This window comes from Salmo salar, unplaced genomic scaffold (assembly GCF_965601325.2).
Source record: "Salmo salar unplaced genomic scaffold, fSalSal1 ptg000257l, whole genome shotgun sequence".
Lineage (NCBI taxonomy): Eukaryota > Metazoa > Chordata > Actinopteri > Salmoniformes > Salmonidae > Salmo > Salmo salar.
This window is the reverse complement of record NW_027675339.1, coordinates 2,676,307-2,703,510: the sequence shown is the minus strand read 5'-3', so window position 1 is coordinate 2,703,510 and position 27,204 is coordinate 2,676,307. Positions and strand designations below refer to the sequence as shown.

The window sequence follows — 27,204 nt, the reverse complement described above, 5'->3', positions numbered from 1 at the left end:
CCCCCACCTTACTCCCATGGACAGATTCCCATGAGGAAAAGGGAGAACGAACCCCCACCTTACTCCCATGGACAGATTCCCATGAGGAAAAGGGAGAACGAACCCCCACCTTACTCCCATGGACAGATTCCCATGAGGAAGAGGGAGAACGAACCCCCACCTTACTCCCATGGACAGATTCCCATGAGGAAGAGGGAGAACGAACCCCCACCTTACTCCCATGGACAGATTCCCATGAGGAAAAGGGAGAACGAACCCCCACCTTACTCCCATGGACAGATTCCCATGAGGAAAAGGGAGAACGAACCCCCACCTTACTCCCATGGACAGATTCCCATGAGGAAAAGGGAGAACGAACCCCCACCTTACTCCCATGGACAGATTACCCCACCTTACTCCCATGGACAGATTCCCCCACCTTACTCCCATGGACAGATTCCCCCACCTTACTCCCATGGACAGATTCCCATGAGGAAGAGGGAGAACGAACCCCCACCTTACTCCCATGGACAGATTCCCATGAGGAAAAGGGAGAACGAACCCCCACCTTACTCCCATGGACAGATTCCCCCACCTTACTCCCATGGACAGATTCCCATGAGGAAGAGGGAGAACGAACCCCCACCTTACTCCCATGGACAGATTCCCATGAGGAAGAGGGAGAACGAACCCCCACCTTACTCCCATGGACAGATTCCCATGAGGAAAAGGGAGAACGAACCCCCACCTTACTCCCATGGACAGATTCCCATGAGGAAAAGGGAGAACGAACCCCCACCTTACTCCCATGGACAGATTCCCATGAGGAAGAGGGAGAACGAACCCCCACCTTACTCCCATGGACAGATTCCCATGAGGAAGAGGGAGAACGAACCCCCACCTTACTCCCATGGACAGATTCCCATGAGGAAGAGGGAGAACGAACCCCCACCTTACTCCCATGGACAGATTCCCATGAGGAAAAGGGAGAACGAACCCCCACCTTACTCCCATGGACAGATTCCCATGAGGAAGAGGGAGAACGAACCCCCACCTTACTCCCATGGACAGATTCCCATGAGGAAAAGGGAGAACGAACCCCCACCTTACTCCCATGGACAGATTCCCATGAGGAAAAGGGAGAACGAACCCCCACCTTACTCCCATGGACAGATTCCCATGAGGAAAAGGGAGAACGAACCCCCACCTTACTCCCATGGACAGATTCCCATGAGGAAAAGGGAGAACGAACCCCCATGGTAACTGGACACATGGAAATAAGAGGAACGGTAGAAGTAACGGAGGAAGAGGGGGCCTGCACACCTGGAGCAGAATGCGCACCCTCTCACTCAACAGGAAGAGGCCCAACAAAAACAAAGAGACACACAAGAATTGAAGAAGAAGGTTTCAATTGCTATGGTGGATTGATGAAAACCCTGAAAGCAATGGAAACAGAAATAGGGAAAAAGGAAACATTGAAACACAAAAGAAGGAAGAAAAGAAAAGGACCAGAAGAAAGAGCAACCAAGGAAGCCCTTTTAAACACCAGAGGAATCCCAAATAGGGGACAGTCTTGGTGAAGAATCTGAAGAAGAGGAAGAAAGTGGTAGACTTGGTATAAATCAACTAGAAAGAAGAAGTAAACTATTAACACAACAGATACAAAAGGAGTATGAACGAGCACAGGAAGAATATGTACAAGAGCAAGAAAGACAAGATGAGGCGATAGCTCGCAACCTACAGGAGAGCCTGAGATATGAGCCCACAGAAACAGATCGCAGAGTACTCAGAGAAGGGGCAAAGAAGAAAGCAGGACACTATAGTCCCGAATAAACAATGTCCAATCCTGATTAAAGGAAATCAAGGACACTACATACCATGGGCTACGCAGGACCTGGAAGGGTTGGTTGCCCGGTTGCCGGACCTCCATGAGGGAGCTGGAAAGTGGATCAGGACCTTTGAATAATTTACAATGGGGAAATTGCTGGCGGTGGGCGACATAAGGGCATTGTTGGCAAGGGTAACGAACGTGCAGAGAATGGGAGAAATCATGCAGGAGGGAGGAATCAACGGCACAGAGTGGGAAGTGTCAAGGGATGGACTGATGTTTGACAGGTATAGGCCTGCCGTCTGGAGGGCCCTAAGGGCAGCATACCCAACAAAAGTGGACCCCAAGGCACTAAGGGGAGAGGCCATTGGAGATACAGAAAACCCGGCTGCATACCTGCATGGACAATTGAAAAGATGGAGAATGGAAACAGAGCAGGACCCGGAGGAAAATGAACTGATGACAACAATGTTCCGGACCTCAGTGGTGGAAGCCATGCCCCAGCCAGTAAGGAACCAACTGGAGGACGTAGTGGGACTTACTTCAAAACCTTACAAAGAATTTCTGTGACTATGTAATTCACGCTGTGGAGAAACATAGAAAGGAAGAGCAGAAACAAGCTGAACAAGGAAAGGAAATCCAGAGAAGGTTGGCCCAGTTGCAGCTGGATGAACTGACCAAGGGAAAGAAGAAAGTCCAGGCCTCAGTAACCACTCCTGTGCCCGAGATTGGAACAATGGCTGCTGTTTCCCCAGGAGGGCCGCAACTGTCAACCCCCGGCCGGACCCAAGTGCCTGCCCCATTGCCAGTAGCAAATGTGTACACACAGCCCCCGAATTGGAATGGTGGGAATATACAACAGAAAAACATACAGGTGGATCAAGGGAGAGGGCCCAGGACCCCGCGGGGGCCGCCTGGTGTGTGTTGGGGTTGCTACCAACCAGGACACACCAGACGTGAATGTCCCGCAAACCCGTGGCAGGATCGGACTGGGGATAACACCTACAATAGGCGTCCACCAACAAACAACAGCTCCGGTGGCTGGCGGCCACCTGCTGGTGGAAACCAGAATGGCTGGGGCCCTACTGGGGGATGGCAGGGCAGCCAAAACCCACCCCCGGGCCCTGTGAACCCATGGTCAGGACCCAATCAGACGTACTAGGGGTGCCCAGAGAATCCTAAAGGGGAGGGTCAGTTCCCAATTCTAACCACAAGAGCTGACCAAGAACCTGTGTTGCAGGTTCAAATAGAGAATAAAGACATACCCATGATGATATATACTGGAGCCACTTACACATGTGTGAGTTCAAATTATGCCTCTCATCTCCCCATGTCTGGTAAATATGCCAAAACAATAGGATTCTCGGGAAATACGCAGCTAATTCCAATGACCGCTCCAGTTCATCTTACTGCCAATGGTAAATCAGCCACAATCCCAATACTGGTATCAGATCAAACACCAGTTAATCTTTTAGGAAGAGATGCCCTATGCAAAATGGGTATACAAATTAAATGTTCCCCCGAAGGGGTGATAATAGAAAAAATAGGACTACAATTACCAGTGGTAAGCACAGGAGTCATGGCCAACGTATATTGGTTAGGAGGAATTGAGACAGATGTAGACAGAACAGCGAGGAGATGGGGTAAATTTATTCAGGCCCAAATACCTAAAGCCGTTAGAGCAAAAGCTGAATATCACTGCACAATGCAATTTGACCCACATCAGGACCCATTATTAGAACAGCTCTGGGTTATGGGGGCAAATGGTAGGAAAGCACCAATTATGTCCCAATATATAATCATTGGAGAACAGGGAGCAGCCATGGATGTGATGGACGAAGATGGATCTGAATTTGTACAAAAATGGTTCAATGTTTCTGACTCTATCCCTCACATCACATTGCTGGTGAATCAAGGTTTCACATCAAAAGATCTAGGACCCATGATGAGGAAAGCTAAAAAGACAATATGGGACAAAACAGACAATCCATTGATCTTCCATTCCGAAGATAAAGCATTTATCAAGATAGTAACCACTACAATGATGATTGGCGATTCTAGGGAGATAGAGGTCAGTGCAGGCCAACAAGTAGTGTTAGGTGAAGGGATAGGGCTACTTAGTGAGCTTAGAGAAGAAATGGAAAAAAAACATACCATCAGAAGTATGGTCACAACATGACACCGACGTGGGGCTTGTCAAATCAGCAAGTCCGATCAACATAAAAGTAAAACCAGACGCCAAACTCCCCTGGAAAGCCCAGTATCCTATGAAGCCTGAAGCTGAAGAAGGAATAAATTCAACAATTGAAGGATTGATCAAGACAGGAGTATTGATTGAGATGCCAAGTGTTTGCAATACACCTTTGCTACCTGTGCTTAAAGCCGATGGTAAAAAATGGAGATTGGTACATGACTTAAGGGCTATTAATGATATAGCACAAGATTGTCCAGCGGAAGTTCCCAATCCTCACACGCTGTTGACTAACGTTCCCCCAGATGCCAAATACTTCACCGTGATTGATCTATGTGGAGCATTTTTTAGTGTCCCCCTGGCGGAGGAATGTAGGTACTTGTTTGCATTTAGGTACAGAGGAAAAACTCTGTCTTACTCTCGTCTCCCCCAAGGATTTAAAAATAGCCCGCACTTGTTCAATCAAATATTGAGAGCAGATCTAGAAGAATTAATGCTTGACGGCACTCTGATCCAATATGTAGATGACCTGTTAATCTGTGCCTCCACAGTAGAACAGTGCCACTCAGACTCACTAAAAGTACTGCAGCGGTTAGCAGACGGAGGACACAAGGTCTCTAAAACAAAATGACAGTACTGTCAACCCCAGGTTGAGTACTTAGGCAGAACAATAGCCCATGGAACCAAAGCCATAGCTCCAGGACAGCTAGAGGGAATTAGCAAAGCACCATTACCACAAACGGTAGCGCAAATGATGACCTTTTTAGGAATGACAGGACTTAACCTGACTGGACAAAGGAGTATGTAGTCAAGACAGCTCCTCTGAGAGAAATAATGAAGGAAGCAGGACAGCTTAATCTAAGAGCACCGCTGGAGTGGAACGCGGATGCTGTAGTTGCGTTTGAAACACTTAAAAAAGAGATGCAGACAGCACCGGCCCTAGCGGCCCCCGACTACACTAAACCATTTTTGTTATACGTAGCAAATAGGTGTGACAACTATGCGGCTGCTATTCTCATGCAGGAAACATGTAGTGGTAGGAAGAAACAGCCTATTGCGTGCTACAGTACTAAATTAGATCCAGTAGCCCAAGGCTACCCACCCTGTTATCAGGGATTGGCAGCCTTGCATTAAAGATTTGCCTATTCACAGGGCTTAACCTGTTATGGCTAGGGGGCAGTATTTTCACGGCTGGATAAAAAACGTACCCGATTTAATCTGGTTACTACTCCTGCCCAGTAACTAGAATATGCATATAATTATTGGCTTTGGATAGAAAACACTCCGAAGTTTCTAAAACTGTTTGAATGATGTCTATGAGTATAACAGAACTCAAATGGCAGGTCAAAACCTGAGAGATTCCTTTACAGGAAGTGGCCTGTCTGACCATTTCTTGAACTTCTTTGCCATCTCTATCTTTTACAAAGGATCTCTGCTCTAACGTGACACTTCCTACGTCTTCCATGGGCGCTCAGAGCCCGGGAAAAACAGAATGTCGTCATCCCAGCCCCAGGCTGAAACACATTATCGCCTTTCTCAAGTGGCCGATCAAGGGACTGTGGGCTTAGGCGCGTGCCCTGGCGGCCCCCGTCTTTGTGATTTTTCCTCTGTTTGCCGAAAAGGAGATTCCCGGTCGGAATATTATCGCTTTTTTTACGAGATAAATTGCATAAAAATTTATTTTAAACAGCGGTTGACATGCTTCGAAGTACGGTAATGGAATATTTAGACATTTTTTGTCACGAATTGCGCCATGCGCACGACCCTGATTTACCGTTTCGGATAGTGTCTGGGACGCACGAACAAAACTCCGCTATTCGGATATAACGATGGATTATTTTGGACCAAACCAACATTTGTTATTGAAGTAGCAGTCCTGGGAGTGCATTCTGACGAAGACAACAAAAGGTAATCAAACTTTTATAATAGTAAATCTGATTTTGGTGAAGGCTAAACTTGCCGGGTGTCTAAATAGCTAGCCCGTGATGGCTGTGCTATGTACTTAGAATATTGCAAAATGTGCTTTCACCAAAAAGCTATTTTAAAATCGGACATATCGAGTGCATAGAGTTCTGTATCTATAATTCTTTAAATAATTGTTATGCTTTTTGTGAACGTTTATCGTGAGTAATTTAGTAAATTGTTAGCAAATTCCCCGGAAGTTTGCGGGGGGTATGCTAGTTCTGAACATCACATGCTAATGTAAAAAGCTGTTTTTTGATATAAATATGAACTTGATTGAACAAAACATGCATGTATTGTATAACATAATGTCCTAGGTGTGTCATCTGATGAAGATCATCAAAGGTTAGTGCTGCATTTAGCTGTGGTTTTGTTTTTTGTGACATTATATGCTAGCTTGAAAAATGGGTGTCTGATTATTTCTGGCTTGGTACTCTGCTGACATAATCTAATGTTTTGCTTTCGCTGTAAAGCCTTTTTGAAATCGGACAGTGTGGTTAGATAAAGGAGAGTCTTGTCTTTAAAATGCTGGGAAATAGTCATATGTTTGAAAAATTGAAGTTTTTGTATTTTTGAGGAATTTGTAATTCGCGCCATGCTTATCATTGGATATTGGAGCAGGTGTTCCGCTAGCGGAACGTCTAGATGTAAGAGGATAACTGGGTAGATGCTTTGCCGCTTGCACTAATGAGCAGTCGCATGGAAACTAACAGAAACACGCACTTGTCACCGCATTAAATGCTTACGGGTCGACCCATGCCTGTGCCATCACTAGGGGGACTGTACAAAGGTCCCTCTTTAGACATACTAGAAACAGAACTAAAATCATATGTAAAGCATCTAACCAAGATACATGAAGTTATATATTCACAGGAGAAAAAGAAGGAACCGGAATAGAGACCAGAGGGGCCACGCCAGGTGATACCAGGGGATCTGGTCTACATTCTGGTGTTCCGGAGAAAGTGGGATCAACCAAGGAGAGAAGGAGGTGGCCGAAGCAACATCAACAGCCGTCCAGGTGAAAGGAAGCAAGACGTGGTATCATCTCAACCACTGCACCAGAGTCCCAACAGAAAGGAAGAAACAACCGGATAGAAAAGAGGATGCTGATACACCAAACGGGGGCGCGACAGGAGAAGAAGCAGCGGAAGAAATTGTGGCTCCAAAAGGAAGCCAGGAAGCTAACAGGCCAAGTGGAAGCCAAGAAACAACTGATACACCACCAACTGCTCTCAGAAGAAGTAAACGAAGAAACAGGGCGGGAGAAGAAACCTGCCAACCAACAATATTCAAACCTGTGGGACCAGAGACTCCAAGGGGGGGGAAACGATATGCCTGATACTCCTGGTGATATGCCTGCTGTGGCAGATATCTATGGCGAAAGCCCAATACAATGGGACCCAGAAGTACACCCCAGAGAATGGGAACAATTCTTCCCTGGAATTAATGACTACCCAGATGGGGAGCCAGGTGGGTCAGAGGAGGGAGATCCACAAGCTAAAGAAGGAAATACCCCTACAGGAGCCACTGAAGAAGGAAATATCCCAACAGAAGCTACTGAAGGAGAGACGAGCCCAACAGGAGCTGCCGAAGGAGAAACTACTCAAACAGCAGGAGGAGAAACTTCCCAATGGAGAAAAGAGGGAGACGTTCCAAGGGCCGAAGGGCAAGGGACTTTTCCCACAATTGACTTCTCGACACTCACCCGGTCCCCTTGATGAACAATTGAATAGGAAAAAAAGAGAGGAACCTGCCGAACAACCGGGTGGGAAAAACAAGGTTAGCATTCCAGTCCCACCTCAGATCATAACGGAAACAGGAGAACAAAGATCGGTCACGATATACAGGGTAAAACCCCTACCTGATGTCGCGTACTGTGGATGGACTCATCATCAGACGAAGGGAGAAGTGATTTGGGATCCGAAAGGATGTGACAACAATAACCAAAGAAGAAAATGAATGGGTGCTCAGCATAAAAAACATTGAACCCGTTGAAGGAGAATAATTTATAGTTGAACTGGCACGTACAGGACTGACTGAAGGGAGCAGTTCAACCACCATGAAAATCGAATTCACACCGGCACCCAATCTAGAGGTGCTTACAACGACTAGAACCACGACGACTGTGGCAGCTGCTGTACACACCACAGTGGTCACCACCAGAGTACCAACTACTACTCTGGGTGAAAAATCCACTATACCTACAACAAAACCAAAAGCATCAGAAACAGCAGGGTTCTTTACTGACATTTGGAACTTGTTGACAAAACCCAACAGTCCACCTCAAGAGGACGACGCGGATGAAACAGCAAATATGTTAGAACCAGAACCGCTCAAGGACAAAACATTGGAAGAAGCGGTAAAGAATGATTGGTATAAATGGGCTAGGTATACGGCGGACAGACATAGAATGGACGATTGTATCTTGTGCAGCAAATCACCCTTGTCTGAAGTGTTAATAGTACCTGAACCTGCATCATTTGACAGTTGTGCTAATTGGAAAAATGCTAATTGTAAACCGGGAAAGTACCATATTCCTTTGTGACATTGAATGCAGAATGGCCTTGGGTAGTACTAGGGGTAAAACTATGTTAAATGAGACTGTACTGGCTAATAAGGAATGTGCTGCATACAACATTAAAACTGATTTAACTAGACCTCAGATAGAAAAAAGTACTGTGGTTAAGGGAAAATATGAATGTTTCTATAACTATGGTATTGGTCGGATTAACGTAGGAAACACAACTGTTAAATGTGACACTATCTGGGTGTTAGAGATTGCGGGGATTCGCAAATTTGATGAGAAAGGATTAACTACCAATAGGAGGGGTTCGTGTGGCCACATCACTCAGGTTGCACCGTCTCTTACTATGTTAAAAACCCAAGATAGAGGTATTGCTGATAGCTTTTGGATGTGTGGGAAAAACAAACTTCTGAATGTTCTTCCTGAAGAATGGACTGGATTGTGTGCTTTAGTCAGAGCAGTCCAACAGGTTACCGTCATCAAAACACCACAGGAGGGGCATGTTAACACTAGAACTAGGAGGGAGTATGAATCAGATCCTAGAGTGTACCTTGATTCAATTGGACAATCCAGAGGTGTGCCCAACGAGTTTAAGGCCAGAGATGAGATTAAATCTGGATTTGAATCTATATTTTTGTGGGTAACACCCAATAAGAATTTAGAGTGGATTAATTATATATACTATAACCAACAAAGATGTATTAATTATACTGACTCTGCCTTGACAGCCTTAGGAGAACAGGTAAAGGCCACAAGCCAGATGACATGGCAGAATAGGGAAGCTCTCAACTGGCGATTGGCAGAAAAGGGGGGAGTTTGTGTAATGTATGGAGATGCTTGTTGTACTTTTATTCCCAACAACACTGCACCTAATGGAACATTTTCCCTAGCTATGAATAAACTTAAAGGGTTAAGAGCAGAAGTAAAGGTGAATGCGGGGTTTGATTCTCATGTCTGGGATTGGTTGGACCTGGCTTTGGGAAAATGGGGTGCTATGTTTACTAGGCTGGCCATTATGATGGGTGGAGGTCTAGTAGCATTGGGCATTGTATTTTGCTGTGTGGTGCCTTTGGTTAAATCACTTGTGGTCAAAACCACTGTTTAAAAACAGATGGCAGTACATGGAGCAGACCCTAGACATAAGAGGGGGGTCAAGAAAGAAGTTTAAGGAACATATACTGGATCCACCTCTCATAATCAATCCTGTCCCTGGTAACCCTGGACATTATACGGACAAGTATGGAAAACCTTGCAATGCTGTTGGAGGACCCCTTGATTGCCCTTTTGGTAATCCTAACTGTCGTCATGGGGTAATTCTTGGGGGAGGTTATGAGTGCCATGATTGGCGTCCTGGTGGGTTTCCTGTGTATGCCAAAGACCCTGATTCGGATGAGATAGTGCTTGTCCATGTACACAAAAAATGTCTGCAACCCAGGCGTTGCAAGTGGTGCTCCCAAGAGGACAATGATGGACATTACCATCATCCTGAACCCTTATTCTGTGCAATGTGTCAAAGAGAGGATTGCCCTATATGTGGAAATAAGGAATGTGCCCCTATGATGTAAATTCTGGTATGACTTTGAACAAACCTTAAGTGTATGTCGTATTTTATGTTTGTTTTATGGTTTTCATACATATATAAATGTATGCATTTTCTTTTAAATTTAAGCCAGTTTTGCCTTCCTAAAATGAGGATCATTTATTACACGCTAGGTAACAGAAGGTATTCCGGTTACAAGTGTCTACGGACCATGCCCTTAATCTTCTAGCAGTAATGAGTGATGTATGCTTAATTTCTGTTAGAAAGGGGTCCGCGAGGAAGAATCGTGTCTCAATTTGGAATGTTGTCTGTAACTTTTATTTTTGCTCACTCAGGGCTTGTTCAGATTCATAGTAAGAATATTAACTTTAATTAGGTCTATTATGTTTATTATTCTTTTAAATTCTTGTTATATTCTATACTCTACATAACTGAGATAACCTCAGGCAAGGCTATGTACTACATGCTCATGCTTCTTCATAGTATACTAATTTGTTATGTGTATCCTCATTTACTATTTTAAGCCTGACTGGATCTTTTACTCCTACCCATGTTATTGGATTGGAGATGTTTGGTCCAGTATATGATTATGTTTTATCTGTTCACATTTCGTTCAACACACTTATTATTCTATGTATCTATTATTTTGCTTCCATCCTTATTGTCTCTAGTTTAATCAGGTTTGATGTGGGACTAATTAGTCCCAGAGGAGGGATTTATGTGGGAGACTGCTGAGGGAAAGAAATATAAATACATTAGCTAGCGAAAGAGGAGACTGGCAGCTGGCCCTGAGTGGAGATAACAGGTGGCCATACATCCCCAAGTAGGAACCACGCAACGGCCAGGCAAGCTGAATGTATGGCCATGACTAAATATATGCCAAGCGTAAGCATGCAAAGCATGCCTTATTTTCATATCCATATGAGGAGAATCTAGCCACCAAAATGTTAGAGCTAAAAGCAGATGAGGGCGTTATCCAGCCACTACTATGTTAGAGCTAAAAGCAGATGAGGGCGTTATCCATTGGGTTGAAAGAAAATGGTGGCAGAACGCATGGTTTTACTTCATTTACATAAAGGGTGGACCTATGTATTGTATGTGCATAAAAGCAGAGCCGGGGCCTAAGGAAGGGAGTCGTTGTTCCGCGGACCGGCTCGGCTTTACTACTCTGTATTAAAGACTATATTAAATTTACAAGTTCTTGTAAGAAGTGTTATTCTTAAGACAATTTTCCACCACACTAGCAGGCTGGTTAAGTTAGCATTAGCCTAGCTAACATCTCCGACCATGCGTTCACTGAGCTACTCTCCTGCTAAAGAAGAGGACATCACAGTAAAACAAGAAGTAGAGGGTGAGGCCGTTACTGTGAAAGAAGAAAAAGACGCGTTCAGAGTGAAAGAGGAGGAGGATGTCACAGTAAAAGAAGAGGAGGATGCAGTTTATGGAGTGAAAGAGGAAGAGGGGGAGATGACTGTTACATCGATAGAGGAGGAAACTGGACATCTGGGCCCGGTTTCCCAAACGCAACTTAAGGCATCCAATGGTTCTAACGGTGAACTTAGCCATAAGATGGTTTTGAGAAACCGTTCCCCGATTAACACTAGTAAGTACTGTCTTAACAGAGGCACAAACTCTGCAGTTGTTGAACTGATGTTTGGTGTTAAAGGGGAAATATAAAATTTCTACATCCATATTTGGACTTTTAAATGATTTATATATAGCCATTGATTCTTGAAGAATATAACACATGCCTCATGAGCTTAGTTTACCCCATCAGATCCCCAAATAAGCTTTTTTTTACTCCAACATCTAGAAACAATGTAAATCAACACTGTACAGCCTCAACATGGTTAAAACTGTAATGTTGATATCATGGATGGTCAGTCATTGCATCCATAGGTCTGTCTATGCATTTGAAAGTAGTTACATTTCTCCAAACCCATCATCTTATTACCAAAACAGTGTTTGAACCGCAGATTGGTTGAGTGATTGCTGTGTGAGTTTTTTTCAACAGTAACAAAATGGCTGCCTAGAGACTTGGTTTGGTAAACAGCTGAGGGATGGGGGAAGGAGAAATGTAATCACTCTCAAATTGAAAGAGAAAGCTATTGTAGCAACCTTCAGGCTATCCCCTGAATTCACTACACTATGAATACAAAGACTGGCTGTTCATGATGTCATAATGATAGTTTAACCAGGTTTCTAGGCTAAATAGTATATTCTAGAATTCATCCATGATGTCATAATGATAGTTTAACCAGGTTTCTAGGCTTTATAGTATATTCTAGAATTCATCCATGATGTCATAATGATAGTTTAACCAGGTTTCTAGACTATATAGTATATTCTAGAATTACCAGTGTAGATTTCCTGTGGGGGTCAAATTATTACAGCTGTTGATAAGTCATTGTATAATATTCAGACAATTTTTTCATGCCATTACATAAAAGGCGAAACATTCCTAGATTCAATAACATTCATGAATTGGTTTGAAACCTTTGTTTTAAACCCTTCTCAAAGTTGGTGCCTTGACGGATTTGTGAAAGACGGTTTGTCAAAAAACACTTATTTAAATGTTACCTTTATTTAACCTGTCTGGGCAACGTGGGACATTTGCGTCCCACCCTAGTCAACAGCCAGTGGAATCATGTCGCGCAAAATACAAATACCTCATAAATGCTATCACTTCAATTTCTCAAATATATGACTATTTTACACCATTTTATAGATACACCTCTCCTGAATCGAACCACGTTGTCCAATTTCAAAAAGGCTTTACAGCAAAAGCAAAACAGATTATGTTAGGAGAGTACCCTGCCAAAAATAATCACACTGCCATTTTCAAAGCAACTAGCATGCATCACAAATACCCCAAAACACAGCTAAATGCAGCGCTAACCTTTGACAATCTTCATCAGATGACACTCCTAGGACATCATGTTACACAATATATGCATTTTTTGTTCGATAAAGTTCATATTTATATATAAAAACAGCATTTTACATCGGCGCGTGACGTTCAGAAAATATTTTCCCTCAAATGCTTCCGGTGAATCAAATATAATATTGTCATTCAAAGAATTATAGATTAACATCTCGTGAATGCAACCGCATTGCCAGATTTAAAAGTAACTTTACTGGGAAATCACACTTTGCAATAAACGAGGTGCTATGCTCAGAAAAATAGGCTAGGCGATACAGGTTAGCGCCATCTTGGAACCATCTAAAATCAAATATACTATTGTAAATATTCACTTACCTTTGATTATCTTCATCAGAAGGCACTTCCAGGAATCCCAGGTCCACAACAAATGTAGTTTTGTTCGAAAAAGTTGTTAATTTATGTCCCAATAGCTCCTTCTTGTTAGCGCGTTCCGAAGGCTACTCATAATTTACGAAGCGCGCGCGGACTTGTCCTCACGAATGTGCAAAAAAAAATGTATTTACGTTCGTTCAAACATGTCAAACGTTGTATAACATAAATCTTTAGGGCCTTTTTCAATCAGAACTTCAAAAATATTCAAGGCGGACGATTGCATTGTCTTACTAAACGTTTCGGAGCGAGAGAGTACCCACGGGCACGCGCATCATAGTAGTAATGGCCCTCCCTCTATGACAAACTTTCCAGGCCTCTCGTTCGGTCAGTTTTTACCGGAGAAGACTCAAACCACTTTGTAAAGACTGTTGACATCTAGTGGAAGCCTTAGGAAGTGCTAAATGAATCCTAACTCACGGTGTGTTTCATAGGCAAAGGGTTGAAAGTGATTCCACAAATCAGATTTCCACTTCCTGTTAGGGTTTGTCTCAGGGTTTTGACTGCCATATGAGTTCTGTTATACTCACAGACACCATTCAAACAGTTTTAGAAACTTCGGTGTTTTCTATCCAAATCTACTAATTATCTGCATATTCTTGTTTGTGGGTAAGAGTAGTAACCAGTTTAAATCGGGTACGTTTTTTATCCGGCCGTGAAAATACTGCCCCCTATCCCCAACAAGTTAACTGGGCAAGTCAGTTAAGAACAAATTCTTATTTCCAATGATGGCCTACCCCGGACAACGCTGGGCCAATTGTGCACCACCCTATGGGACTCCCAATCACGGCCGGTTGTGATACAGCCTGTAGTGACGCCTCAAGCACTGAGATGCAGTGTCTTAGACCGCTGTGCCACTCGGGAGCCCCAAAATCATGTTCTAGTGCTGTCCCCAACTAAAATACATCTTGGTCAACCAAGAGTCATCTGTTCTTTCTACAAATCGCCCCATGTGTTTTTATAAAATCAACTATATGTACGTAACTTGTCTGATGCTGTAAGCATGCTGTTTGATTAAATAATTACAGATACACAAGTTACTCAGGGAGCCAGTCACCAATTTAACCAAGAAAAACTCTTCCCTCCTCCTCCCCCCGCTGCTGCTGGACTTCGTAAATTCTGCCGTTTTGCTCCTGAAGTTTTTTTCAGTAATTGACTACACCAGAGGTCGTAAAACTTTTCCATTTAGAGTGACAATGTATCTTACCATTTCTACCGATTTGCGTGCCAGTTAGGATTTTCATATGCATATTTTACTGGAACAGTTTAATTTAATTCATAATAGTATCTCAAAATCATTGTCTGTGATTAATCTACATTCTATCTAAATCTAAATGAAAATTATACAAATCTAAAAGTAACTTTTATTGCCATTGCCAACTATGTAAAAATAAACTTGAAACATTGTATCAACTATCAATTGGGTCCTCCGAAACTTGTGATAGCAAGCTTGCAACATTGTATAAAATATTCTCGGCCCTCAGTTTCCCGGCGCCAGTGAGTTCAGGACAGACACAGCTGTCGGCTATTTGTGCAAAGGAAAAGAAGTAATCAGGTATTTTATGACATTTCCACTGGATCAGAGCATAACATTTTTCCCTTTCATGCCGAGTGGAAATATTTTACGAAAATACTTAGAGGAACTATTGTCGTACGCAATTGATTTTGATTAGACTTTGTTTACTTGCTGTTTGAGGTGAAGGAAAAATTACTTTGAGAAGCTCCACAAGTCATTAGTGGTTGTGCATTAAGACAATCAGAAATACTATCAGACATTCCCAAATGGGCACATTTATAGGCCTACATTTGCGTGCAGGCAAGGTAGACTAGTCCTACTTCTATATGGGTAACCAGGTAGACTAGTCCTACTTCTATATGTGTAACCAGGTAGACTAGTCCTACTTCTATATGTGTAATTAGGTAGACTAGTCCTACTTCTATATGTGTAACCAGGTAGACTAGTCCTACTTCTATATGTGTAACCAGGTAGACTAGTCCTACTTCTATATGTGTAACCAGGTAGACTAGTCCTACTTCTATATGTGTAACCAGGTAGACTAGTCCTACTTCTATATGCGTAATTAGGTAGACTAGTCCTACTTCTATATGTGTAACCAGGTAGACTAGTCCTACTTCTATATGCGTAATTAGGTGTGCGTCCTTACTCAACATTGACAGGAGTGTTTCAAGCAAAGACAATTAATAAATTGCGAGGTCGGATCTGGGTGGTCTGCCAGGGGCCGTTTCATTTAGTGTCCGTTTGGGTCGGCATGGGAATTGATTGTCTATAGTATGTTGTACCGAAGTTGACCGAATGAAAGGGAACAGTAGTTATAGTCATAACGTTACGCTTGTCATATGATGAACTTCAACTTAAATACTGGATCTTGCTGTCGGACAGTTTTTTTTAAATTCTGAAATGCACTCGAATTACGTATCATTTAGTGGCTCCTTATGTTATGCTGGGAAAACAGTTTTCGTGGGCACAGAAATACTGAATAATTTCAGAGTTTGCTAAATCCAATGGTTTTTAACTGAGATTCATCTTGTAATCCAATGGCGTGTTGTAAATGTTATGTTTTTTTCGTCTTTTTTAAAATATATTGCAATATATTTCAATCTTTTTTTTCCATTTTTAAATTAAATACACCTTCCGGCAACCCGCCTCACCCATTATAATACGGATCTGCTATTTTTTAGGCCTTATAGCTAGAACCTCCATCAGCAGCTAACCAGCTAATTAGCTGGCAGCTATTTAGTCATTGTTAACCACTGCTAGATGTCTTTACCTTTTTAGCTCAGATACCAGCCGCTTTTAGCCTGGATAATACCTGCCAGTCTGCACAGCGCGATATCAACCCTGAGCATATCGAACTGTTTTTCTCCACTACATCACCGTATTCCTGCCGTAAGCTCTGGACCATTACACCGGATAATCGCAGCTAGCTAGCTGCTACCGAGTGACCTAGCCTCAAGCTAGCCTTGAGCCAGGCCCATCTCCCGGCCTGCTCAGTGGACCCTAGGATCACTCAGCTACACAGCTGATGCCTCCCGGACTCTTCACTAAGACGACTAGAAGCCACTACATCACCGGATTCCTGCCGTAAGCTCTGGACCTTTGCACCGGAGTGGCTATAGTGGCTAACGCCCTTGTCCCGAAGCTAGCACCAGTTAGCCTCGAGCCGGGTGTATCTCCCGGCTAGCAAACAAAATTACTCCAGCTACAATACCTCTTTTGCCAATTGGCCTGGACCCTTTGTCGACACGGAGCCCCAACGATCCATCACGACTGGTCTGTCGACGCATTTCCGTCTGATGTGCCTTCAACTGGCCTTTGCCAGATGTCGGTGATGCCCTTGTCCCGAAGCTAGCACCAGTTAGCCTCGAGCCAGGCGCATCTCCCGGCTAGCGTAGTAATGACTACCTAACGGCTTCCCTGGTTCATATATTCCTGTTCACTGGACCCTATGATCACTTGGCTACATAGCTGATGCCTGCTGGACTGTTCATTAATCACGGTACTCTGTTTTGTTTATCTGTTGGCCCCAGCCTCGAACTCAGGCCCTGTGTGTAGTTAACTGACCCTCTGCCCATTCATCACCACTTTACCTGTTGTTGTTGTCTTACCCGTTGTTGTCTTAGCTAGCTCTCCCAATCAACACCTGTGATTGCTTTTTGCCTCGCTTTATGTCTCTCTAATGTCAATATGCCTTGTATACTGTTGTTTAGGGTAGTTATCATTGTTTTATTTTACTGCGGAGCCCCTAGTCCCACTGAACATGCCTCAGAGAACTCTTTTGTCCCACCTCCCACACATGCGGTGACCTCACCTAGCATAACTGGTGCCTCCAGAGATGCAACCTCTCTTATCGTCACTCAACGCCTAGGTTTACCTCCACTGTACCCGCACCCTACCATACCCCTGTCTGTACATTAGGCCTTGAATCTATACTACCCAGCATTCTGCTCCTTTTATTTTCTGTTCACAACGCACTAGATGAGCAGTTCTGATAGCCTTTAGCCGTACCCTCATCCTACTCCTCTGTTCCTCGGGTGATGTAGAGGTTAACCCAGGCCCTGTGTGTCCCCAGGCGCTCTCATTTGTTGACTTCTGTAACCGTAAAAGCCTTGGTTTCATGCATGTTAACATCAGAAGCCTCCTCCCTAAGTTTGTTTGACTCACTGCTTTAGCACACTCCGCCAACCTTGATGTCCTTGCCGTGTCTGAATCCTGCCTTTGGAAGGCCACCAAAATTCTGAAATTTCCATCCCCAACTACAACATTTTCCGTCAAGATAGAACTGCCAAAGGGGGAGGAGTTGCAATCTACTGCAGAGATGGCTTGCAAAGTTCTGTCATACTTTCCAGGTCTATGCCCAAACAGTTCGAGCTTCTAATTTTAAAAATGAATCTCTCCAGAAACAAGTCTCTCACTGTTGCCAGCTGTTATAGACCCACCTCAGCTCCCAGCTGTGCCCTGGACACCATATGTGAATCGATTGCCCCCCATCTATCTTCAGAGTTTGTTCTGTTAGGTGACCTAAACTGGGATATGCTTAACACCCCGGCCGTCCTACAATCCAAGCTAGATGGGCACCCTCATAGATATTATCCTGACCAACTTGCCCTCCAAATACACCTCTGCTGTTTTCAATCAGGATCTCAGCGATCACTGCCTCATTGCCTGCATCTGTTATGTGTTCGTGGTCAAACGACCACCCCTCATCACTGTTAAACACTCCTGCGAGCAGGCCTTTCTAATCGACCTTGCCCGGGTATCCTGGAAGGACATTGACCTCATCCCATCAGTATAGGATGCCTGGTTGTTCTTTAAAAGAAATTTCCTAAATAAGGATTTTCTTAAATTAGCATGCCCCTTTAAAAAATGTATAACTAAGAACAGATATAGCCCTTGGTTCACTCCAGACCTGACTGCCCTCGACCATTACAAAAACATCCTCTGGCGTACTGCACTAGCATCGAATAGTCTCCGCGATATGCAACTTTTCAGAGAAGTCCGGAACCAATACACACAGTCAGTTAGGAAAGCAAAGGCTTTTTCAAACAGAAATGTGCATCCCGTAGCTCTAACTCCAAAAAATTTTGGGACACTGTAAAGTCCATGGAGACTAAGAGCACCTCCTCCCAGCTGCCAATCTGCACTGAGGCTAGGAAACACTGTCACCACCGATAAATCCACAATAATGGAGAATTTCAATAAGCTTTTCTCTACGGCTGGAGATGCTTTCCTCCTGGCTACCCCAACCCCGGTCAACAGCTCCGCACCCCCCGAAGCTACTTGCCCAAGCCTCCCCAGCTTCTCCTTCATCAAAATCCAGATAGGTGATGTTCTGAAAGAGCTGTAAAACCTGGACCCGTACAAATCAGCTGGGCTAGACAAGCTGGATCCTCTTTCTAAAATTATCTGCCGCCATTGTTGCAACCCCTATTACTAGACTGTTCAACCTTTCTTTCGTATAGTTCGAGATTCCTAAAAATCAGAAAGCTTCCGTGGTCAACCCCCTCTTCAAAGGGGGTGACACTCTAGACCCAAACTGTTACAGACCTATATCCATCCTGTCCTGCCTTTCTAAAGTCTTCGAAAGCCAAGTTAATAAACAGATCACTGATTATTTCGAATCCCACCGTACCTTCTCCGCTGTGCAATCCGGTTTCCGAACTGATCATTGTTGCACCTCATCCACGCTCAAGGTACTAAACGATATCATAACCGCGATCGTTAAAAGACAGTACTGTGCAGCCGTCTTCATTGACCTGGCCTGTTGTCCGAACCTCTGGCAGTCTCTATGGGGGTACCACAGGATTCAAATCTCGGGCCGACTCTTTTCTCTGCATATATCAGCGATGTCGCTCTTGCTGCGGGTGATTCCTTGATTCACCTCTCCGCAGACGACACCATTCTGTATACATCTGGCCCTTCTTTGGAGACTGTGTTAACCTCTTGCTTCGAGATAGGATCCCGTTAACGGGATTGTTTGACAAAATAGCATGGCATGAAATTTTAAAACAACTAAATTCTAATAATTTCAATTTTTTAAAACATACAACTATTTTACACCATTTTAAAGATACACTTCTCGTTAATGCAACCACATTGTTCGATTTCAAAAAGGCTTTACAGCGAAAGCAATACATTACATTATGATAGGACACCACCAAAACAAGAAAAGCCACACAGCCATTTTCCTAGCAAGGAGATGCGTCACAAAAACCCGAAATACAGCTAAAATTAAGCACTAACCTTTGACGATCTTCATCAGATGACACTCATAGTACATCATGTTACAAAATACATGTATGTTTTGTTCGATCAAGTTCATATTTATATCCAAAAACAGCATTTTACATTGGCCCGTGATGTTCAGAAAATGTTCACACACAATGTGCACACATATTACAGAAATACTCGTCATAAACGTTGACAAATTACATAACAATTATTTAAAGAATTATAGATATACTACTTTTAATGCAACCGCTGTGTCAGATTTCAAAACAACTTTACGGGGAAAGCACATTGTTCAATATTCTGAGTACAGAGCTCAGCCATCAAAGCAAGCTATACAGTTACCCGCCAAGTCATGGCGTCTGCAAAACTCCAAAATAGTGTTATAAATCTTTCCTTACCTTTGCTGATCTTCGGCAGAATGCACTTGAAGGATTCCCACTTCCACAACAAATGTTCATTTGTTCGATAAAGTCCATAATTTATGTCCAAATACCTCCGTTTTGTTGGCGCGTCCAGAACACTATTCCAAAGGCACGAGACGGGGGCGCAAATAAATAGACGAAAAGCTCAAAAGTTCCATTACAGTTTGTAGAAACATGTCAAACGATGTTTACAATCAATCTTTGGGGTATTTTTAATGTAAAAATGCGATAATTTTCCAACCGGACAATAGCGTATTCATTCCAGAAGGAAAAGAAGGAAAGGCGCGCATCACCAAGTCCCATGTCCTCAGACAGGCCACTCATTGACTGAGCTCCTGTTTTCTGCCTAGTAACAGGAGAAGGATGAAACCCCTCTGCAGGCCCCCCTGTGGCTCAGTTGGTAGAGCATGGTGTTTGCAATGCCAGCATGGTGTGTTATACATACTGGCCTTCCCCGTGGCTCAGTTGGTAGAGCATGGTGTTTGCAATGCCAGCATGGTGTGTGCAACGCCAGGGTTGTGGGTTCGATTCCCACGGGGGGCCAGTACAAAACAAATGTATGTATTCACTACTGTAAGTCGCTCTGGATAAGAGCGTCTGCTAAATGACTAAAATGTAAATGTAAATTTAAACCAGTTTCTAAAGACTGTTGACAGCCAATGGAAGCCTTAGGAAGTGCAACATGACCCCTTAGACACTGTAGTTTTGATAGGAATTCAAAAGAAAAACTACAATTCTCAGATTTCCCACCTCCTGTTTGAATTTTTCTCAGGATTTAGTAGATACAGTATGTAGATACAGTACGAGTTCTGTTATACTCACAGACATCATTCAAACAGTTTTAGAAACTTCAGAGTGTTTTCTATCCAAATCTACTAATAGTATGCATATCCTACCTTCTGAGTCTGAGTAGGAGGCAGTTTAATTTGGGTACGTTTTTCATCCGAACGTGAAAATACTGCCCCCTATCCCTAAGAGGTTTTAACAAACCTCCAAACGAGCTTCAATGCAATACAGCACTCTTTCGGTGGCCTCCAACTGCTATTAAATGCTAGTAAAACAAAATGCATGCTCTTCAACCGATCGCTGCCCGTACCAACCCGCCCGACTAGCATCACTACTCTGGACGGTTCTGACCTAGAATATGTGGACAACTACAAATACCTAGGTGTCTGGTTAGACTGTAAACTCTCCTTCCAGACTCATATTAAGCATCTCCAATCCAAAATTAAATCTAGAATCGGCTTCCTATTTCACAACAAACCCTCCTTCACTCACACTGCCAAACATACCCTCGTAAAACTGACTATCCTACCCATCCTTGACTTCGGTGATGTCAGTTTCAAAATAGCCTCCAACACTCCAATCAGCAAACTGGATGCAGTCTATCACAGTGCCAACCGTTTTGTCACCAAAGCCCCATATAGCACCCACCACTGCGACCTGTATGCTCTCGTCGGCTGGCCCTCGCTACATATTCGTCGCCAAACCCACTGGCTCCAGGTCATCTACAAGTCTTTGCTAAGGTCGCCTTAACTCAGCTCACTGGTCACCATAGCAACACCCATCCATAGCACGCACTCCAGGAGGTATATCTCACTGGTCATCCCCAAAGCCAACACCTATTTTGGCTGACTTTCCTTCCAGTTCTCTGCTGCCAATCACTGGAACGAATTGCAAAAATTGCTGACTTTGGAGACTTATATCTCCCTCACTAACTTTAAGCATCAGCTATCTGAGCAGCTTACCGATCGCTGCAGCTGTACACAGCCCATCTGTAAATAGCCCATCCAACTGCCTACCTCATCCCCATGTTTTTATATACTTCTTTTGCTCTTTTCCACCCCAGTATCTCTACTTGCACATCATCATCTGCACATCCATCACTCCAGTGTTAATTTGCTACATTGTAATTACTCTGCTACTATGGCCTATTTATTGCCTTACCTCCTTACTCCATTTGCACACACTGTATATAGATTTTTCTGTTGTGTTATTGACTGTACATTTGTTTATCCCACGTGTAACTCTGTGTTTGTGTCGAACTGCTTTGCTTTATCTTGGCCAGGTCACAGTTGTAAATGAGAACTTGTTCTCAACTGGCCTACCTGGTTAAGTAAATAACTAAAATCTTAACTTTATTGACAACACCCAAATGGATACTGTCATTAACGCGGTTCTTCAATAATTACACATAATTCTTAATGCTTTAGCAAACATATTAAACAGGACATTCAAATATCCTTACAATTATAATCCAAGGTAGTGTGAAATGAACTCATAAGCAACCTGGAAATGGATGTTACTCCCCTGAATTTTCCCCATTCACATTCAGAATACATTGTGAAAAACTAAAATCTTTGCTCACCATTTTTGCTCCAGGCAGATATAGTACATCCATAACTATCGCTTTCCTCATTAGCAGGGAGGAGTTTCTGCAATCAAATTGCCCTCGTGCTGCAATTTTAGCAAATACAGAAAGGGGCCTATATTGGAGACCAAAAGTTGTCTGGCACACTGCTTAGAGTTTCAACAACATTAATATCTTATTTCTAGCCTACAATCATCGATGTTACTACTAATGTGAAAACAAGACAAAATATGACTGTTCTTGCTCATTTTAAGGCAAATGTCAAATTTTTACATTCATTACAGATGTCAGTTGTTGTACAACATCATGGCTACGCTGTTGGCATCACCTTTTACAGTGGATTACCGCTGTTGTGGGCCTTTAACCATCTGTATGACTTTGTTGTTCACACAGGAGAGATATGGGACTATCTTGGATCCTCTGGGGAGCCTCAACAACATCATGATGCTGACGAGGCAGAGAAGAGTCTCTCCAGATCAGAACACCTCAAGAAACACCTGCAGAGATCCACAGGGAAGAGAACTCACTGCTGCTCTGACTGTGGGAAGAGGTTTGTTTCTCCAGGACATTTAAAATCACACGAGAGAATACACACGGGGGAGAAACCTTATAGCTGTGCTCAATGTGGGAAGAGATGCACCCAGTCATCAGACCTTAAAAAACATGAGAGAATACATACAGGAGAGAAACCTTATAGGTGTGATCATTGTGGGAAGAGTTTTGTTCATTCTGGGAAGCTGACTGTACACAGGAGAATACACACAGAGAAGCCTTATACCTGTGATCAGTGTGGGAAGACATTTGTTCAATCTCACCAGCTGACATTACACCAGAGAATACACACAGGAGAGAAATCGTATAGCTGTGATCAATGTGGGAAGAGTTTTGCTGCATCTAGCAATCTGACTGTACACCAGAGAACACACACAGGAGAGAAACCTTATAGCTGTGGTCAATGTGGGAAGACATTTGTTCAATCTCACCAGCTGACATTACACCAGAGAACACACACAGGAGAGAAACCTTTTAGCTGTGATCAATGTGGGAAACGTTTTGCTTCATCTAGCAATCTGACTCTACACCAGAGAATACACACAGGAGAGAAACCCTTTAGCTGTGATCAATGTGGAAAGCGTTTTGCTGCATCTAGCAATCTGACTCTACACCAGAGAATACACACAGGAGAGAAACCCTATTGCTGTGATCAATGTGGGAAGAGTTTTACAAGATCTAGCAAACTGACATTACACCAGAGAATACACACAGGAGAGAAACCTTTTAGCTGTGATCAATGTGGGAAGAGTTTTGCTGCATCTAGCAATCTGACTCTTCACCAGAGAATACACACAGGAGAGAAATCTTATAGCTGTGATCAATGTGGGAAGAGTTTTGGTCGATTTGGGCAGCTGACTGTACACCAGCGAACACACACAGGAGAGAAACCTTATAGCTGTGATCAATGTGGGAAGACATTTGTTCAATCTCGCCAGCTGACATTACACCAGAGAACACACACAGGAGAGAAACCTTTTATCTGTGATCAATGTGGGAAGAGTTTTGCTGCATCTAACAATCTGACTCTACACCAGAGAATACACACAGGAGAGAAACCCTATAGCTGTGATCAATGTGGGAAGAGTTTTGGTCAATTTGGGCAGCTGACTGTACACCAGAGAATACACACAGGAGAGAAGCCTTATAGCTGTGATCAATGTGGGAAGAGTTTTGCTGCATCTAGCAATCTTACTCTACACCAGAGAATACACACAGGAGAGAAACCTTATAGCTGTGATCAATGTGGGAAGAGTTTTACAGAATCTGGCAGTCTGACAAGACACCAGAGAATACACACAGGAGAGAAGCCTTATAGCTGTGATCAATGTGGGAAGAGTTTTTCTGCATCTAGCAATCTGACTCAACACCAGAGAATACACACAGGAGAGAAACCTTATAGCTGTGATCAATGTGGGAAGAGTTTTACAGAATCTGGCAATCTGACAAGACACCAGAGAATACACACAGGAGAGAAACCCTATTGCTGTGATCAATGTGGGAAGAGTTTTATAAGATCTAGCAAACTGACATTACACCAGAGAATACACACAGGGGAGAAGCCTTATACATGTGATCAGTGTGGGAAGAGTTTTGCTGCATCTAACAATCTGACTCTACACCAGAGAATACACACAGGAGAGAAACCTTATAGCTGTGATCAATGTGGGAAGAGTTTTGTTCATTCTGGGAATCTGACTGTACACAAGAGAACACATAGAGGAGAGAAACCTCTTAGCTCTGCCCAGAGATAATCTGATAAAAGATCTCTGATCAAATATCAGAAAATACATGGAGTTGTTTCATGATATCAATAAATAAACTTCACAATGTAGAATGTTAACACATTGTAGTAGGACAATGTAGACACCTAAACGTTTGCCCCTTCAACAATTGATTTCAACATGATATGGATATTAGCCTTGGGGAAAATCCAGGCTCTGAAAGGGTTGTTACACTTACCACGTTGGTGACCCACTTGAATCAAAATGCAACACTTCAAAATGTAGATAGCTGTTTTCTACAAATTGTCCTCTAACCAGGGATGTACACATTATTCCCAGATTCCGTGTGGTTTTTGAGCTGTTAGTTTAACAGGACGTGCAACTTCATCTCCCTCCTGTCACACAAATGATTTTAGCATGATATCGATGAATAAGTGTTGTGTTCCTTTGTTTTGGGACCCCTACATTTAAATGCGTCACTCCAAAATGTAGCTGACTGTCTTCTGCAGGTTGTCCTCTAACCAGTGAGGTAAAAGATATCTCCCATTTCCATGTGTTTTTTTAGTTGTGTTAGTTTCAACAGCACGTACAACCTGATTTCCCCCCTAATCGATATCAGTGATTTATTGCTACTTGTCAAAACAACAGTGTTTCTGGTGCTTGTACAGTTTATAAGGTGCTTGTTTAAAAAATACAAGTAATATGATTATTGTGGCAGATGTTTGTGTATATAGCACATGTTATGTTTAGGTTTTCAATTTATCACAAACTGTTTCTGCATATTGGTTATTGATTTAGACAGCCCACCAGACATTATTTCCTAAAGGACTTAATGATGAAATGCCTATGTATTTTATGTTGTGATTCTGAACTTGAATTATTTCCCTATTTAAGATAATTCTGATGCTTTTCGTACGATGTACCCAATGATTAATGAAAACTTGTCCTCATTGTGGTTTTATTTAATGCGTCTTATTTATACACTGTAGTGTTTGTGAAATGCTTGTTATGTTTGGTAGCACTTATTTATTTGTCCTTTGCCTCCAACCCCTTTCCATGCATGGAAAATATCCCACCCAGCAAAATGTAATTGAAAAGATGTTGAAAATAAGACTATGCCCAACATCCAATACACATTCAGTTTTAGTTGAAAGTGAAAGTTGAGAAGATGTAGTTTTTTTCATTGACTTGAAAACAACTTAAATTCAACGTCCTTGCAGCCTATACACATTGACTCAGTATAATAAATTGGTCTATAATCAATTGTATTAACAATCCTACATCACTCCAGCATTTATTGACAACATTCAAATTCTAATTGTCTTTATTCCACTACTGAAGAAGCATGACTCAAATCACCTCATATTTCAAACATTCAGCCTGACAAAAGATACGTGTTTTATTATTCCATGCGTCACCATTAAGTTAATTATTGCCAATACATATTAACAAAGGGGTGTACATTTGGTTTGATATTTCATATTTACAATTAATGTAACATTTAGTAATCAATGATTTATGCAACCAACTGACAATTTTTGGGTACAATTATATTGACGGAATATCAGGGATAATTTTATAATGTAATTTTATAATATCAGGGATCATTCTCAGATGTGCCAACCCAAATGTACTAGAGCATGACATTGGGGACTGGGCCCCGATCCAACAACATGCCTATCTAGTGAACCCTGAAAAGAGAGAGAAGCTCCGCAGTGAGGTGTGGAAAGTTACTATGGATATTGCAGGAGTTTCCTCTTGAAATCAGACATGTCTGTGGTGAGGACAACTTGGTTGCTGATTGTCTCAAGGGTGGGCAGTCAAAAATGTTTTGTGTTTAGCCATTGCGTTGCCATGGATCCCAATTTATTTTGACTGCACGTTTTTCCGTATTGGAGATGAGTTTTGTTTGGGCTCGTTCCAAGGAAGACGAGAGTTCTAGAAGCTAGTGAGTTTTAGGAAGACGAGAGTTCTAGAAGCTAGTGAGTTTTAGGAAGACGAGAGTTCTAGAAGCTAGTGGGTTTTAGGAAGACGAGAGTTCTAGAAGCTAGTGGGATTTAGGAAGACGAGAGTTCTAGAAGCTAGTGAGTTTTAGGAAGACGAGAGTTCTAGAAGCTAGAATTTTAGGATTCTATAGAAAGAAAAAGGATTAAAAAAATTATACGTGTAATAAATAATTATTATTTTGTTTTCTTGTTTTTATTTGTTGATTGTATATTATTATTTAGAAATACGTGTTTTTTCTTGTTTTTAATTGTTGACAGCCAGTAGACACCATGTTTATATTGTAGAAGGTGAAGCATTGTAGATGATTAAGTGAAATGGAAGTTGTAGAGATACTCTGAATGATCGGCTATGAAAAGCCAACTGACATTTACTCCTGAGGTGCTGACCTGTTGCACCCTCGACAACCACTGTGATTATTATAATTTGACCCTGCTGGTCATCTATGAACATTTGAACATCTTGGCCATGTTGTGTTCTAATCTCCACCCGGCACAGCCAGAAGAGGACTGGCCACCCCTCATAGCCTGGTTCCTCTCTACCC

The 27,204-nt window shown here is 42.7% G+C and overlaps 1 protein-coding gene across 1 annotated transcript; it reads left to right on the top strand.

Annotated features, from left to right (window-relative positions):
- The first annotated feature begins 1,951 nt into the window (after nucleotides 1-1,951).
- LOC145867235 (uncharacterized) lies at nucleotides 1,952-25,126 on the top strand. Its single transcript, XM_082971311.1, has 4 exons — nucleotides 1,952-2,314; nucleotides 2,400-2,597; nucleotides 7,329-7,626; nucleotides 22,774-25,126. The coding sequence occupies exons 1-4, from the start codon at nucleotides 1,952-1,954 to the stop codon at nucleotides 24,684-24,686; spliced, it is 2,772 nt and encodes a 923-aa protein (XP_082827437.1). The 3' UTR covers nucleotides 24,687-25,126.
- The last annotated feature ends 2,078 nt before the right edge of the window (nucleotides 25,127-27,204 follow it).